General features: G+C 52.3%; 3 protein-coding genes across 3 annotated transcripts; 1 reads left to right on the plus strand and 2 right to left on the minus strand.

Moving 5' to 3' along the window:
- Nucleotides 1-3,051: 3,051 nt before the first annotated feature.
- BDP55DRAFT_538189 (uncharacterized protein) lies at nt 3,052-5,676 on the plus strand (the record flags this gene model as incomplete). The annotated part of the gene is made up of 4 exons (XM_060567920.1): nt 3,052-3,455; nt 3,721-3,797; nt 4,887-5,113; nt 5,608-5,676. The coding sequence occupies 4 exons, from the start codon at nt 3,052-3,054 to the stop codon at nt 5,674-5,676; spliced, it is 777 nt and encodes a 258-aa protein (XP_060437048.1).
- Nucleotides 5,677-7,606: 1,930 nt separating this feature from the next.
- On the minus strand, nt 7,607-11,434 carry BDP55DRAFT_762892 (RNA-dependent RNA polymerase; the record flags this gene model as incomplete). Its single annotated transcript, XM_060580896.1, has 2 exons — nt 7,607-8,556; nt 8,611-11,434. 2 exons carry the CDS (start codon nt 11,432-11,434, stop codon nt 7,607-7,609), a joined length of 3,774 nt encoding a protein of 1,257 aa, XP_060437049.1.
- A 1,012-nt stretch (nt 11,435-12,446) lies between these two features.
- On the minus strand, nt 12,447-14,476 carry BDP55DRAFT_625531 (glycolate oxidase; the record flags this gene model as incomplete). Its single annotated transcript, XM_060571486.1, has 5 exons — nt 12,447-12,853; nt 12,913-13,311; nt 13,385-13,603; nt 13,666-14,065; nt 14,117-14,476. The coding sequence occupies 5 exons, from the start codon at nt 14,474-14,476 to the stop codon at nt 12,447-12,449; spliced, it is 1,785 nt and encodes a 594-aa protein (XP_060437050.1).
- Nucleotides 14,477-17,514: the final 3,038 nt, after the last annotated feature.

The raw sequence follows: 17,514 nt of genomic DNA on the forward strand, positions 1-17,514 counted from the left end.
CCCCAGCTCGGAGGCCTTCATTCGCCAACTGCAAACAGACCTGAAGACATGCTTGTCTCGGCAGCGATCGATTGTCCGAGATCTTGATTGCTGGATCGCTGATGGATTTTGACGATTTCGTGACACTCTGTCGGTTTTTGGTTGCACCAAGCTGCTGGGTTCCCCAGCGCATGCGCGATATGTCTGGTAAAGGCGCACAATGCAGGCTCGGCAAATGGCCAAACACCAAACGCGATCGTTCATTGACAACACTTCTTCTAATTAACCACCGTTGAAAAACCAAGTTCTTCATCTATGCTAGGGATCACAAGCACTTGATCCTGCTGATACCCGATGCGATGTCACCACAGCAAACTTACAACAGTCCATTCGCTTGCGGAATACCATCTTTTGCCTAGCTCAATGACCCTTGCTTGGGCAGACCTCACTTCACGCAAAACCGAAAGCAAGAATACCGCTGTCACGTTGTCGTCAATGGCGCTACGATGACAAAGGACCGGGTAGATTATGATCGTGGTCTTCGTGCAGAACCAGAGCGATCTAGGTGCTGAACGGGCGCATCAGGTTGAGAATCCGCAAAATGACGAAAACACTGGGTCGAGGCATCATGTGCTCATGAGGTGGATTGCGGACGATGCAAAGTGGGTGAAGCTATCGCATTCACGTTCGTGAGATGTGATTTCGGGTCGAGTCGCAAAAGAGAAGGTAGCCCATCGCAAAAAAGCATCATCAGCGGGGTGCGTTGTCAGTCGTTGTCTGTGGAGACTGCAGCAGAGTTCCCCTTCCTCCAGCATATGGATACGCTGGATCAAGGAGAACGGCGTCCCGACAGTCGGGCACCTGGTTCGACAAACATTTCAAGACAAAGAAGCCACAATCGATTTCGATGGGAGACATGTGTTGGCTCACGGTTACTGACGAGTTCCAAATTGACCGGATTGTCTCAGGTCAAACTCGGTTTCATCACAAATTGATTGTCTTCTTCATGATCAAAGAAGGATACCTGCAGTCTCACATCATGGGGGAGATGACTTACAGCGCGAGACAACTCTCCTGCGATGAACAAGGATGAGTCCTGTTCTTCAAGGTCAAAGCGACTGACGAGGTCAGATGTGCAGCGATCAATCAGGAGGTTGGCAGGTTTTGTGACGCGACAGACCTACGACTTCTCGGGTCCCGTCATATATCACTTCCTACGAGATCTAGCGCCTCAGCCAGGAAAGGCAATAGTCACGAAGTCAGCACCCAATTACGTCGAGGATCCAGCCAAAAGTGAGGCCTATCCACAGCAGAATATTTCTCTTGGTAAATCCCAGTTCTGAGTTGCTACTGTTGATGAGGGATTTTAGCAACGAACCAGATTTTTCGACATGCAGTGCAGTGCAGTGCAGGTGCGAATCTCCGCGATCGCCGAGGCGCGAGTTTATCGTACTTTTCCAACCTGGGGTGCCACGGTTCCTTTACCACAACACTGGGTCACGGATCAGATTGCCAGATTGCATCGTGTTATTGTCAGATTGATTAGATGGGCCAATGCGGCCGTGCTGTGCTATGTGCCGTGACGGCCAAGTTCAACGTTTGCCTATCAGCTATCAACAAGTGCCGTTTGACATGCAATGAGCCGATTGCCCCAACAGGCCACCCCAAAAACAAGCAACTTAGCATTGTACGACAGAAGGTTCGAAGGGGCGACGGGAGCAACCGCGTTACCGAAAGTTTGCTAATAACCGTCGTGGGTCTCTCGCGTAGCACCCTACCCTCTATACACTACTGTGTAAAGATCCCTAGTTCGTAACCGCTGCCCTTTACCCCCATCGACTCTTCCAATTCAGCGTTGTGGTCAAATTTAGCAAGCTCCAGGTCGCGAGAGCCGACAGGTAATGGCGCCAAAGCGACGGGACGCTGCGCACAGACTGAAATCCGACAGAGAGGAAAGGGATGCGTGTGAATCTTAGTCGTAATTGCTAGGAGCACGCCAGGCTGCAGGCTTTAGTCACGAGTACCGAAGATGTCAAGGAAAACCCGGACATGGCAGAGGGGAAATGGGATTTTGGTCAATTGTCACTTTCTGATGAAAAAGCAGACACAGAGACGGAGGCTGGCTGCTTGAGATGTGACGAAAGGCAGGGAAAGACAGGGAGGGTTCACTTTACTGTGAGTCCGTGACTGTGACTGGGAAGAAAAGGCGATTCTCACAAGATCGAGCGAGACCAATGCTTAGCGCTGCCCATCCATCCAGGCCCTGGTCCCGGCGGCGTCTCCCCCGGGCCCCCGGAGAAATGGGTCTACTTTGGCATGGGTCCACCGGGGATCTGAAGGAAAGCGGCGGCGGTCGGGTAAGGCGCGGCTTCCCAGGTTGGCACACGCCTTAAAAAAAAAAAAAAAAAAAAAGCACCGTCCACACTGTGAGCCGCACACAGTACCTTACCACCACCTGCCACGCCGCCACACAAGGCTACGGAGTACATTGATTGACCTTAGCGCCTGCACTTCATCATTCAAACCCACTTCTATCCATCACGAACCACTCAACGTCAACATCATTCTATTTTCTTTCTGCTGCCCACAAAGTCGCATTTCTCCCTACGCACGAAACCCCCAACTTGCCGAGAGATTGGACGTCATAATCAAAGGGTTCAGCCAGCCAACGAATCGCGATTCCACTCCCAGCATCCCTCATCCTGGTTTATCCACGCCAACTCTCACGTGGGTTGATATTCAGGGCTCCAACGACATCTCGGAGCACAAAACAAGCGCAACAACGATTTGCACACTCGATTCGGCCAATATTCAACAGCCAATCAACCGCTCGACATACATACCAGTCAACCCCTGCCCAACGTTTCTCGCAAAGACCAGCCTGTCGGCGTCCACGCCTCCGACTCTGCCACGCCACTTTGCTACATATTAGCGGGAGCCTCAGTCGTGTCCCAGACAGCCGTCAGGAACCATAAGCCACCTGATATTACTTGGCCCGCTGCACATCATCCCGAGAAACACGTTCCATTCTTTCTGTACGGCACAGCACGAACCCTATCTGTACTCCTTACCATGGGGAAACCCAAAAACACAACCGCCGGGAAGACAAAGGCCGGCTCTGGAACTAACAATGGCGGCAATGCAAAGTTGACCGCAGCTTCAGTTCCCGCCGCGCCGCCCGCTTGGCCTCAGTTCAAGCCGCCGCTACCTGTCACCGACCTGGCTGCCGACCAGCTCGCATCTTGCCCCGACAAGGTCCTCCTGATTCGCAACTTTTGGCCAAAATCCCTCTGCAGTTCTTATGTCACTTTTCTGAGGGGTTTACCGCTGATCACTACCCCTGGTCGGCCTAAGCGGGGAGAAGCGGTTAGAGTGAACGACCGTTTTCAAGTGCAGGATGCTGCCTTTGCTCAACGCCTGTGGACGGAGACTGGGCTGCGCGAATCGCTTGCTCAAGAAGACATTCAGGGTTTATGGTGAGTCCACTGTCTTCTGTTCCAACTCCCCTAGTCCCTGACTCCCTACTCATTCCATCCCCTGGCCCTCCGAATTAAACCCTGGCCACGAACAACGCATCCCACGCGCTTCCGGCTAGATCCGCCAGCGTCTGCGCACAATCAAATGCGTCCAAAAACAGTTATAACAAACATGAAACCCACACAGAAGAAGAAACCGCCTGCGTCGAGGTCTTTTTGCTGAGGGCTTGCCATGAGACTTACTTACATGGATCGATCGCTCTAGGGGCGGTGAAGTCGTCGGTCTAAATCCCAATATTCGCATCTATCGTTACTCCAAGGGCCAGTACTTCGATGCACATTGTAAGTCTCATAGTCAAATCATTTTCTTGTCATTCAACGCCACAGGCGCCGAGAGCACTAGGCACTCTGCCAGTCAACCAACAAGATTCCCGCCCCTCTATGCAACTAGGCCAGTGGCCAAGTGCTCTGAGGTCCTCGCGCGATTGCCATAGGCTGCACATATTTGTCACTCGTCGAAAGACTTCGATGTGCCAGAGCTCCACAAGTCTTTTTGTCTTGAGGGCATGGCCATGCTATTTCTCATGACATCAACGAAGAGCTCTCTCCACACATCGACAGTTCTGGGCTCCCGAAAATGGGTTGCAGAGACCGTTGCAAAACCACTGCCCAGGTCCGAGTGGACATCCCACAATGCCCGTCACTAAGCAGACTGTACGAGGATTTGGTCATGCTCGGTCCATACGTTTTCCCTTTCCCATGACAATTACCTTCATCGACCCATTCCAGTGGAGTGGACACTTTGTTTAACCACGGTTCCCTTACTATGCATGTCTCAACAACGTCGAATCCAAGACCAGTGTCTACGAAGCAGGTCGTGACTTACGAGTCTGCATGAGAAACCTGCTGAAAGATGTGAATTCGTTGAACCGCTAGCCCTTGAAGACGATGTTGGGACCCACAACAAGTGTCTGGACCAGCGATCTGCCCTTCAGATGATCATAAATGATATATGATATCTTGTCTCCTCCGCTCAGTCCTCTTTTGTTTGCACTTTCCTAGTCATCACGATCTTCCATCCGAGCACCAGAGACCCAGCGATTTGTCCCAGAAGCCACAACCCTGCGGATCGTTCCATCCCGATCCGCTTCATGGCGTTATCTCCCCCTGGATGATGTAGGAAGATGAGTCCGGGAGCCTGCGAGTCCGATCCAGCGATACCCCTCGACATCTCGCATTTTCCTATCCAAACAAAAAACTCGGCACTGAGAGAACCAGGACCGCCATGCCTTGTATTCCGGAGACCCTATGGTGTTCTTTTTGAGCTCTGACTCTTTCTTCTGTGTCCTTTCACTTGTCTTCCGTGCAGGCTTCCTCATCATCTCCAGCTTCAGGATCGACCTAGGCTGACCAGTGGACCCCCACTTACAGACGACGATTCTAACAACGTATCACTCAACCTCAACCCCTCCTCCGGACCCGTCACATGCAAGACAACCTGGACGCTGCTCCTCTATCTCACCTCTTCCACCGAGGGCTGTGTTGGCGGCGAGACCGTTTTCTTCCCCAACGACCGCCGCTCCGCCAAGGAGGAGATCCCGGTCGCCCTCGAAACGGGTATGCTCCTCTTACACAAGCACGGCGACGACTGCATGCTGGTAAGTCTCTTCTGTTCAGAAATTTCTCAGCCTTTCATACTTCCAAAAACTCTATGCGTCCTCCCCTGATCCCCGAACGAACCATGGCCATAGCCAGATGTACCTGAACCTGTCGTTTTTTGTGCAACATTAACCCTTGCCACCACGATGTATTCGTTGGCAATTCGCTCTCATGTACCTTTTTTTCATTGCTTTTAGTGGCGCGAAACGAGGACCCAACCACGGCCACCTCAGCTGCGGCCTCACTTCTCCATCTCTCTTTTTCTTCCTTTCTCACGCTCTCTTGCTGTGCCCCAATCCCATCACTGCAAAGTTCCCCTCCCAACCACCAAACTCGATATGCACACTCTGCACTACGGTACCACCTGGCAACCTGAGTAGCAGAAGAGGACCCCTGCATCCCTCCCGCCTACACACCTGTCCCTTGATATTTTCACCATACCTGGTCGCAGCAAAGGTCACTGCAGACTGACACATGTTCCACTTATCAACAGCACGAGGGGCGCGAGGTCAGCGCAGGCGAGAAATGGGTGCTTAGAACGGACCTTTGCATCAGGAAGTGAAGAAAGAAGGGGAGCGGGGTGAGAGCGTGAGAGAGGGATTTGCGATCAGCACCCATCAAGCAACATCCTTACTCCCCTGCCTTATTCTGCTTCTGCTTCTCCTTCTACTTCTTCTTTCTCCCGATCCGCCTTTTTTGTCTTCTTTTTGTGCCCGCTCGGACGTGGAGCAACCGCGAAAGCTGAAGAGGCACATGCCGTTCTCGGTTTCTTTTGCGCTCCCCTTCCCCCGTCATTGCCCGTCTCCCCGTTCCCCAGTCCACTGCCTTGGTACCAATCATCGCCACGCCACACTGAGAAAGTCCCTTCCTGGTCCCAAGACAGATTGGCCCCGTCCGACTACGGAATCGTCGCGGGATCCTACTGTTGCCTCCCCTCTTATTTGATCAGATATTGCTGGATCGTATGGAGAAGTGGGAATATGATGTTGCATACGCTGGTAGAAGTGGGACCACACAACTCCGACAGTGCGCTGGCCTCTGGGTCAAGTGATCTCGCTGTATGCATGCTGCGCCCGATTAGGTTGCCGTTTGATCGACGATTGTTCTGTGGACAGACCGTGGGCAGAACAGAACAGAGTAGACAAGTTCTGTCCAGGCGGTTGGTCGTCGTCGTCGTCGTCGGGCTTGGCTAGAACAAGTGGGAAGAACGTTGGAGACATGTAGGTCATACAGGCAATGGTGGAGAGATGAAGGAGAAAGGCAATGGCTACGAATATGGGACAACTTGTACCGGAGGATTACCGGCGGGAGGAGGAGACTGAGTAAATCTGATGCCCCAATCGCAACTCGACAATTCAATACCTTTGGACACTTTAGTCAACAGGACACCAGGAACACTCTCCCCCAACCAAAGAGTGAAAATGGTCTTGACATCGCGTGTGCCAAGTAGATGTCCCCGGGCCTTTTCATAAAAAAAAAAATTAAAAAAAAAAGTGATGACATTGACAATCCGGGAAAGGCCGTCTATACGGCCCTTCTTTCTCTTGGTCCTCGTGTGTGCCCCCATTCCCCATCCTCCTACGCAAATCCTGTGCCTACACCGGCGCCGCCCTGCCGCCTGATACTTCCTTTTTGAACTGATTTGCACGAGTCTGGATTGGCTGGGTCACCAGGGCAATAACGCAGATGACAGCACCCCTTTTCTTACCATGCTGCCTGCTACGAAGTAAGGTAAGGTAGGTACGAATACGTTTACGTTTGTTCTGCGTGCCACCTGGACTTGCTGCTGCTGATACCACCGGAAACACCTGCCACCACGACCCCTTCTATTTCCATCCCCCCCCCCCCCCTCCTTTTTCTAGGTAGGCATGTTTCTTCGGGCTATCGAAGGCATAGAAGCAATGGAACGCACGCACATCCGGCTAACTTCCCGTTGGCTCCCCGAACGGCCACCAGGAAAGTAGGGCTACATTCCCAACTCACTTGCATCCCCTGGCTACTTTCCCGCGGTAACGCAACGCAACGCAACGTGAACCATGAACCAACCCACACCCATTTTCACTCACTCACTTACTCACCCACCACCACCCTCCATCGGTACGGGAAATCAAGGATCTATCCGTACCGAAGATAGACACGAGCCGGGACCGGGACTCCCGCTCCCCCTGAGGGTCGCAATGGCATTTGGGAAAACAGGCGATTTGTGCGTCAAGAAGCGAGACTGGTTATTGTTGTACCCTATTCTCATTGCCGGCCTACGTGTCTACCTATCTGCATGTCGGGAAGAAGTCAAAAAGTGAAGAGAAGGGTTGCCTGAGGGAGGGGTGTTGGAAACATCGAAGCCCAACCGTGAAACACTGAAAAGCCCTCTCTCTTTGCCTCCGTTATCGCTTCGCCGGCTCCTCCGCTGTCGATGATTAATGACTCCCGTTACGGGAATGACCTGTCAAACGCCCGTGTCGCAGCAGAAACAAGCCATTTCCGGCGCCGCATTAACCTGTGATCAAGGCACTCTCCATCAGTCGTTCCATGGCGTCCATGGCAGTGTCTTCCTCTTCAACGTGTATCTCGTCCTCCTGACCAGTAGTAGCACCGCGGTTCTCGGGTGATGGTGAGACTCCGGAAGCCTCCTTCGTGGTGTTCTCAAATACCTCCAATAGGTCACCGTGGTGCACCACTCTGCCGTCGTCAAGCTGAGTCTCCTGTTGGGTGCCTGTGTTATCTTGCTCGACCCAACTAATAGGGTACGACCTCATCGGTATCGCTTTGGCTTCGGGGTCGACGGTAGGCTTGATCTTGACGTGGCCGGTGGCGATGCGACCCATAATCCAGTGGAAGATCCACGGGAAGCTGATCAGGGGCATCGATTGTCGCTTGTGATCCTCGTCTTCGTATTCCTCTGCAAGCGCTGCATTGACCTCCTGCTCAGTGACCTGATACATCGCAGCCACGAAAGGGGCGAAGTCTTCGAACCGTCTGCTACCAGCCTCTGTATAGCAAATCTCTCGGAATCTTTGCTTGAGTGCCGCTGATTCTCGGCCAATGTCCTCTTGTTGCTTGTAGCCGCTGCCAACCCGGGGTCTCGACAGAATGAAACCTGTCCATGCTTCGAACTCGGTGTGAACGTCACGGTGACTCATCAGACGACGCAGAGCAGTATCGTATTGACCTTTGACCCTGCGAGCCTTTTGTAGAAATTCCTCGGGCAGTTTAAACCTTTTCAGCACCCTTCCGTCGAATTTCTTCTCGTAGAGAGGGTTAAGATCCTGCTCTACGATTCTGTCGAAGATCTTGCCAAGCGCAGTCGTAGATTTATATGGTTTGTACTTGCGATTCATAAAGTGCGGCCACTTTTTAGGTTCGAGTTCGTCAGGATACTCCGCTGGATCTGCAGTTTTGACATAGTCTACCGCCTTGGAGTGCAGCGCTGCCAGCCTCAAGCCTACAGAATCTGTGTCAATATTTGTCCACCATCACTCACTGGTATTTCACTCACATTTTGAATCGTTTGCCCCTTTTCTGGAGTAATCGGCATGAGCCAGATGCGCAAGTGCAACCTTTGCCACACAGTCGTTTTGAATGTAACGAACGAAGAATGTTCTCAGGTCTGATACTTTGACATCCCGCCTTAGTTTCGGTGCTTTGGGTGCGATGTAGTTCATAGGTGGGTGGTGCCAGTTCTTGGGAATGAGGTCTGGGTTCCAGATGACGAAAAAGTCATCTCCGTCAAGGTCACCCCCCGAACACATGCTGGGGACATCTCGATCACCGGTGCTCGGAAACACCACGACGTTCTGCAGGTGGTGGAGGTCAGGGATATCGACCGCTTCCACAACCCGAATATCACCCGGATGAAGTGAAGGGTTTCGTCCCACAATGCATACGCCGGTGACGCAGTAAAATTTGCCATCCTGTGGATTCGCGATTCGAACAAAGATCTGCGGCAAGTCCTCGATATTGTTAGTATTCTTCTCCTCAGTTGCCTGGCTGTGGCCTCTCAACGTGCCTGTCTCATCCAGGCAACCGAGAAGGAAAGCGCTTTGGTCGACGACGACGCGCGCCTTTTCCTTCAACAGCTTCATAGACCAGATACGCCAGAGGTCCAGAATTGTCAGCACGAACGGCTCTTGAACCTCTGCATCCATGAAGCCCCAGCAGATGAGGTCTTTGATGGTTAGGGATGTCATGTTCTCGTCAATATATTGCCCCAGTAAGCTCGCAGCGGCGACTCGGTCTTTCATAGCCTTCTCATAGCCCTGGATTTGTTGCTCAGCAAGATACAAGATCGGACCATCCTTGACACCAAGCGTCGTAAGAATGGTTATGGTTTGTCGATTCAGCGTGGCTGGTGAGAACTGTGCGAACTTGATGATTTCTAGGCCATTGAACTGGGCCCTGAACTTTTCTTGGGAAGGTCGGATGTGGACATTAAGACCCTTTGCGTCAGGCCAGACAGCCAGCATGCCTTTGCAGCCACCCATGCGAAACTGAAAAGCAGAGGGTATTCCAATGGTATCTTGGCCCATCTCGTGGACTACCATTTCGGCCAATAGCTTCGAAATTTTGCCGACACCATCGCTGAAGCAATAGCCGCCGCGCTCGATGTCTTGCATCCGTACGATTTGAGGAACAGTGACACCTCGGATCTCTCGTGTTGTAGAAAAGCACTGACCGATGCGAGCAGCGTATTTGGCGACATTCTTGATGTGATTGAAATGTCCCATCCAGTCACGGATCTGATCGCATGAAAGATGATCGGTCGGACAGAAGAAGTAGACAGCGCACTCCCGGATTTGCGAGTTTCCAAAGGCGAGAAATTCGTAAGTGCGGTTTCCAATCTTGATGCCTTGTTTCAGGGCACGGTAGATGCGGTGATGGATTTCGTTCCCTGCATCGCTATAGATCCTGCCTCTGTACAGCTCGTCCGTGAATTGGACTCTCAAGAAGCGGTCTTGGTAAGAATTGTACTTTCGCAGTACCCTGTTGGAGGATTCGACGCTTGGCGAGCAAAAGTGCATGGTTGATGGTGTGACAATGACCTTCCGGATCGTGGTGCAGTAGTATGGCATGCTCACACCAGGAAAATAAAGAGCAGCCTCTTCATTCTCGAACATCTCCATCGGGTTCCATTCCATCTTCCCTTGATCCGCAAAGTACTCGAGCATCCACTTCGCTCGGTCCTTGTCCATCTGACACAGTCGGTCGATGAATGCCTGAGTGATGGAGTACTCAGATATAATGCCCCGAGAAATACAGACCTCAAGCTGGTAGTGGATCTCGAAGGGCAGTTGGTGGTCATGGGAATCAGAGTCAAAAGATCGCAACTGACTCTCGGGGGTTTGGGCCCTGAAAAAAGTACCGAGCAGAGGAGGTCGCGGAGAGGTAGCCACAAAGAATTCTGCAGTAGTCGTCGTGATGTTGTGGGCCTCTAAGGCCTGCAGGAATTTCTCCAGAATATCTTGTCCGGTCTTGGGAATCGAGAATCTGTAAGTGGTCCAGCGACCGGTATTGATGAAGTCAGGATCTGCGAATTCTGACTGGAGCGTGATTGGGAAGTCTTTTGGCAGTTGATCATTGTGCAGTATGACTGTGCGCCTTTCCCACATGTCCGTAATGCCCCATGAAGTTTTGCTCACGGCCATCTTGCTTCGCATCCTCTTGCTTGCCTTGGTCCAGAACATAGGTGGAAGGCCCAGCGGTATGACTAGAAGTGTGTCTTCACCTCGATCGACTCGATAGATGTTGGTCAGGCGGGCGAACTCGATTCCGCACTTGTGGTGAAATACCTCCTTGTCCTCGTTACCGTTCTGGTCTTCTAATAGGTCCAAAGGACAAGTGTCGAAGTGGATGGTAAGGTTCTTCTTCGTCAAACTCATATCGATTCGCACACCTTTCTGGACGGTTTTGAAAACCATCATCTCCTTCTCGTGGAGCCGTGTGCCAAAGTCCATGCGTTCCGCTTCAAGCATCATCTGGGAATCGAACCAGATGTTGGGGTTCGAGGGACTCTTGGTCAACTTGGAGTGACTTTCATGGGCTGGTCGGAACGTCCTGAGAGTGACAAAAGCGCTCTTGCCTCCCTGGTATTGGACGGTGTGGGATCCTGATGACCAGAAATTGACTCTGGGCGGAGGCTCAAAGCGAACCCGGGCGTATCCATCACGTTGGCCATCTTTGTTCTCTCCGATCTCTAGCGAAGAAATATCGCCATATTGCTTGAAGGATTCGTATAGCTCAGCTAAATCGACGGCCTCAGGGAGGCCATGAATCTTGAGTGAGAGTTCCGGCCATGTACGCCAAGGCTCACCTGCCATATCCATGGCGTGGGACGGCTGCTAGAAGCCAAAGTCAGTAGAACTCATTTTCATTCCTCATGAAAGAATTATTGAAAAGAAGCATCCGAGGCTGTATTTTACACACCTATGATTCAGGTGAATATGTATTGGGACGAGTTGGCATGTACAAAAAGTGATCGGGGTGGACTGCCTTTGGAGAAGGTAGATGGGAAGGTTGGAGAATGGAAGGTTGGAGGTTGGAAGAGGGGCAAGCAGGAGGATGTGGACGGGGTTGGAGGTGAAGTCAAGGTGAGGAAGGTAGAGACCAAGGTGTTGTTTATGAAGGAAGGAGCAAGGAATAAGTAAGTGGCTCCTTCTTGCCTTCGATCAAGTGTTTCTGGATTGAACTTGCTTGGGTTCAAATTTTCTTTGCCCAAGCACTTTGCATGCAGCTACCCGCTACAATATTGAATCTTAGATCGATTGCCCTCGTACCATCTCCTACTCGTTTGCTTACTTCAGACTCTGCACATCATCATCGTCCAGTCGATCTACTCTCACCTTTGAATCTCATCTCAAGTTTTACATTGATACCGGTGTCTCGCCGCTACCGAGCTGTCCGTTCTTCGCTGCTCATGGACTAGAAGATCAACACAACGGTAAGGAATGAACAGTTTCTTATGAATCGCAGAACACAGCCTTGAAGTCAGTCTGTATCAAGTGGAAGAACGGAACCCTCCCTGCAAAATTGTCTGTCGAACGCAAAGGACTCAATTTTAAAGACCATTACTCTACAGCCTTTTCGACTTTGTGCTAGGTATGGTCCCCTTTCTGATTGTTGCAAGCACCTAAGCAACCCATTTTAGACACCAGATCTTTGAACAATGCCAATCAATCCAACCCCACATGCCTGTGTAATGGCGAGATCTTTCATCATGTCCTTCCGAAGCCCTATTCAGTCATTAGTCGACGAGACGACCCGACTCTCAGTGGCATCCACCGCTCTTGATTGCATTCCACATCATTCATGTCTGCCCCATATCAAACGACTATAGGTCTATACGGAGTAATCTTGGTTCGTCCTTGAGCCCTCAGGAATGTCCATGATTTTTCCAGGGTTCATGATCCATTTCGGATCCAGCGCGCGTTTGATCGACTTCATTACGTCGAGGGTATCGGAGCCGACCTCAAGAAGCAGCGATTCTTTCTTGCCCCAGCCGATCGAATGCTCGCCCGTACACGTCCCGTCCATCTCTATTGCTCGCTTTACCATGTTGTGGACGCACTTCTCGACCTTCTCTCTCTCTTCGGGGATTGTCCGGTTGTAAATAATGCTTTCGTGGAAGTTGCCGTCGCCGATATGTCCGAGGATACTTGCAAACAACCCCATGTCATCCATCTCCTTCTTGCTAATCTCGATGAGTTCAGCCAGACGGCTGAAGGGGACAGCGACATCAGTACTCCCTACGCATTGTTAGTCCATAAGTTCCCCTATTGGCCAAGCCAGATAACGAGTTACTCACAAACTTCTTCACCGTCCTTGCGGAGGGCCAACATCGACCATAATGATTCTTTTCGGGCAGACCATAGCAGCTTTTGCTCGAGCGCGTCCTTTGCGAACTCAAAGTTGCCGCCCTTGTGGTTCTTGGTGATCTTCTGAACGAGGCCAATGTTCTCCTTGACACCGGCCCTGGTACCAGAGAACTTGAAAAACAGGGTCGGGAGTTCCTGCCAGACACGAGGCGCTGTTGCACCACCCAGATTGACTACCTTCATTTGGACTTCGTCCATGATTTCCATGGCCGCCACAGGGATACCATTGCGCATGACTTCGGCTGCGGCCGCAGCAGCGTCTCTAATACTAGGGAATGTAACCACGGCAACTGAAAAGTCTTCGGGCACAACAGTGAGCTTCAGGGTTGCTGAAAAATGTTAGTAAACACTCAAGGAAGCGGTGACGAGCTGGAGCCAGACCATCTGCGTAGTCCTACTCACCTTCGGTTACAAGGCCTAGTGTTCCCTCAGATCCTACGAACAACCCGTTCAGGTTGTAGCCGGCAGAAGACTTTCTTGGCCGTCTGCGAGTCTTGACCACAGTTCCATCTGCCAAAACAACGGTGAGGTTGATCACCCAATCCTTCATCGTTCCGTATCTAACGGCGTTGGTTCCCGAGCAGTTTGTACCGATCATTCCACCAATCTTTGCGCTTGGGCCTGTCTTATGTTCAGTTCCCGAAATCTCGTTTATGGCAAACACTTCGTTGATCTCAGCTTACCCGGGTCGATGGGGAAGAAGAGGCCGCTCTCCATCTTCGCCAGTTTTTCGTTCAAGTCTTGCCATCCGATACTCGGCTGAACAACAATGTCCATATCATCCTTGTTAAAGGAGAGGATCTGGTCCATAAAGGCGAAATCGACGCTGATTCCCCCGTAGGGTGCCGAGAAGTTTCCTTCCAGACTGGAACCACCCGAGTAAGGAATAATGGGGACGTTGTACTTGAAGCATACTCGTGCGATTGTCGCCACTTGCTCTGTTGATCGCGGGTATGCAACAGCAACGGGAAGTCCATCAGGGTTGGTCGACGACCATTCGGAATACCCATGAGCATGCAAATCGTCGGGGTCCGTGGAAATGATATCCTCGCCCCCTAGCTCCTTTCGAATCTCCTTCAAGGCCTACACGCGGAGTTAGAAGTGGCACTCTTTCGCTCGATGGGGTCAGAATACCTGCTCCATCTCGGCCATGCTTGCATAAGTCACAGGGCGGGACAAACCGTCCGGAGAAAGCAGAGCGCTGCCAAGAGGAAGGAAGCCAGCGCTGGTAGAATTGTCCTTTATCGAGCTAGCAAGACCCCAGCCAACAGTACCGGCGGCCAAAGCAACACCCCAGACCGACTTTCCATGCCAGCCGCTTTGTGCGGTGTTGGTCGAACCTTCGGAGCTGGCCCGGGGGCTGCTTCGCCGGGTGGTCGTGGCCGAAAAGCTCCGACCGGCGCGGAGAGCGGGCCCAGCGAGTCGGCCCCTTAAGCTATGGCCCAAAAGGGGCCTCGCAGAGAGTTTGGCCGACATGCAGGGGATGAGGGCCATTTACACGGACACAAATCCGATTCCTCGAGGAGAAAGTCTGCTATTGGCCAAGAAGACGACCAGGGTAAGATGCTGGAATCGACAGGGTTTAGTGGTGGGTTGCGTCGGCGTTCGAGGTTGATATTGGTCTGCGCTGCTTCTGATTTTTTGCCGGAAGCGTCGAATCCAACGAAGAGGTGCGGATGGCAATTCCTACGATCGGGAGTACAGGACGATGCAAAAGTCGGCCAGTTGTCGGTCTCCCGAATGACGATGATGTAGAGGGCTAACGAAAGGCCCTTTGCCAAAAAGCGTCGGTGTACAGCGCGGAAACGAGTCCGTGACAACCAAAGCCGGGACGATGAACCTAGCAGAAAGAGGAAGACGATGTGTTTATATCCAGGAAGCGAGCGAAATCGTCGACCACATATCCCAATCCACGGCCAATGTCGCAATCGCCCACGAAGCAAGCTAAGAAGCTGAGTGTTGGGGCAAGTGGATATGGTGGATGACAATGGGGCCCTTCGCCTTTAACAACGATGCCTCTCTGCCTTTTTTTGTGGAAGAAGTTGAGAGCATGACCCGAATCTCAAGTACCTGGGCGTACCGCATCCCGCTTTGGGAACAAGGTGCAGACAAGGCAGAGGGAGTGGGTGCATAGAAGACTTTCTTGCAACCAATCATGACACTGAAGAAGGGGAATACAGGCCTAAAAAGTCAAGAAGTCAAGAGCCGGCGGGTTAGAAAGACGAAAGCATGGCTAGCGAATGAGCAAAGGTAGTAGCCCTGAGTTGTCAGCGGGGGTGAGACTCTGGACTTTTCCACGATGAGGTACTTTGCAATACCTCGCCTGACTAGCACCAGTCCGGGCAAGCTTTCCATGTGGAGCAGCGAGCGTGGATTTGCCATGTTGCCAGAGACAAAACAAAGAGGACGACATCGGGCCTGGATCTGGGGCACAGGCGGGGAAGATGCCGAAGATGAAACAATCCGAAGTCGTCGATGTTCTCGGTGAATGGAACATTTCCCCGTGGAGCGATACAGCGAGGATAGACGAACAGATTCGATATCAATTCGCGACCTCTCCGGGTTTGCTGTAGCTCAGCGTTTCTCGGCGACGCTGGGTGACGGCTTGGAAACCAACAAATCAAGAACAGAAACAGGGGCATCGGAGTCGACGCGGAAAATGTGGCCAGCTTCGAAGGTCCGAGTGAGCATGGACACGATGCGGATGATGAACTAAGATAGAGCATTTCACGTCATCAGTAGGGACTGATGCTGGGTTGTGATGCAGGTGTGACCCCCGTTTCGTGGGGTGGCTGAAGCTATAATGAATGGGGGGCAGCAACAACCTTCCGCAGTTGGTCTACTGGAAGTCTGATTACCAACGGCATCCCACCCTTTGAGTTGGACTTCTCACCGACGTGATCAAGTTCGCGGCAATGCCAGCCGTAAATTACGACTGAGAAGCGAATCGAGTGTCGAGTTCGGAAAGCTGACGGACCTCGTGTCCGAAGATGGCCCTGCTACCGTTGAGTTGTACGACGGTGAGACGGGGCAAGACAAGACTGACGAAGTCTGGCAGACTCAAAATGCCATTGACGAGAAACTGTAGGCGTACCGGCGTACCCCCAACTAAGAGCATGGGTACAGGGGGCCGAGAAAATTTCAATCTCTTCCCATGACCACGATTTTCCAGCCTCTTGTGAGCGACAAAAGGGCCCTGATTTCTGACGAACCCCCGCGCACCGGCCTGGTCGGTGTAGAGTCCGCGGTGGGGCTCGCACGAGGGGTAACGGTGGCCCACGGTGACCGCCGAGGACGCAGGCCGTTGGCCTCCGGGGCCAGCCAAACAAGACGTTCGTGAGGGTGCCGCTTGCCGGCTGGAACATGTCTTCTCGTCTGTGGATATGACTGCAGGTTTCTGAGCATCCTCTCACAGAGATCATCCACTGCGAGATCGCACTTGCCTGGTGGATCAAGGGTGGGCACGGGGTTTGACAGTCTGCCAGCGGAAATTCAACGAAGAGGAGTGTTCCGAGATGAGGACCTTGGGTGCTGGCTATCTCACCAACTGAATGCGCCCCCGGAAGTCCGCTCCCGATGGCAGCGCCGACACGGAGGTTTTCCGAGGTCAAGATAACAGAACCCACAGCAGATATACGACAAAGGCCGAAGCAACCAAGCAAAGCAGCTAAGTCTCTTGCTCCATCTGCAGTAAAAGATGTCGCTGTCGTCTGACTCCCAGAGGACAGTGTGGCATAAGCTCACCTGTTTCTTGGATTTCTATTGCGGGCGAAGGTGGTAAGCAATTACATTGACCCTGACAATTACCTTTAGGAAACACCATCATCGGGAATTTGAGTTTTGTCAGCGATGTGTCCGAGGTTCACCACTGTTACGCCGTTCCCCAGACTGGACGTCACACGCTGTGAGAGTCGGGCTCTGTGGAACCATCGCACGCGCTCAAGGCAGATTGAACATCCTGTTCTCTTGTCAGGCAGTGGCATCGCTGTCCATTACGAGGAAGGCAATCTGACACCACTTCTCACCCCAGAAGTGTGCGGCTTCCGATGACAAAAACGCCCCTCTCTCAAAGCCCGCTCAGCCCTCCTGTCGACCTGCCCAAAGGATTTTCAGTGCATGATTAGATGCGTACCTCCCACGCCGCAAGCCTGCAACGCAACCCACCCCTTGCTGCTAGCCATGCGACCCCAATAATCGATGAGATTCGATCATCGATTCTAAGCCAAGGTAGCTTGGATGCTGCATGGATTTCCAGGTACTCAGGTCGGGATCGGAAGTCGGATAGCCCCCCAGCGCAGAACAGGAAAGCCGCTCGCAGGACTTCCTTTGGGCTGTAGCTGTTCCTCTGTCCGTCCTCGAATCAACCAGTATCGTCAAAGATCCTCAGGTACGGAATCTTCAACGCCAGCCAGTAGCTGGTTTGCCGCACCTGGCTCTCAACTACGATTTCCTCCCCATTGTCCAAGGGAATAACCAATTTGGATGTACCATGGTATCCCCAAACGCTGTCCGGAGCTGCCACCAACCACGAA

This window comes from Colletotrichum godetiae, assembly GCF_030913485.1.
Source record: "Colletotrichum godetiae strain CBS 193.32 chromosome Unknown BDP55scaffold_1, whole genome shotgun sequence".
Lineage (NCBI taxonomy): Eukaryota > Fungi > Ascomycota > Sordariomycetes > Glomerellales > Glomerellaceae > Colletotrichum > Colletotrichum godetiae.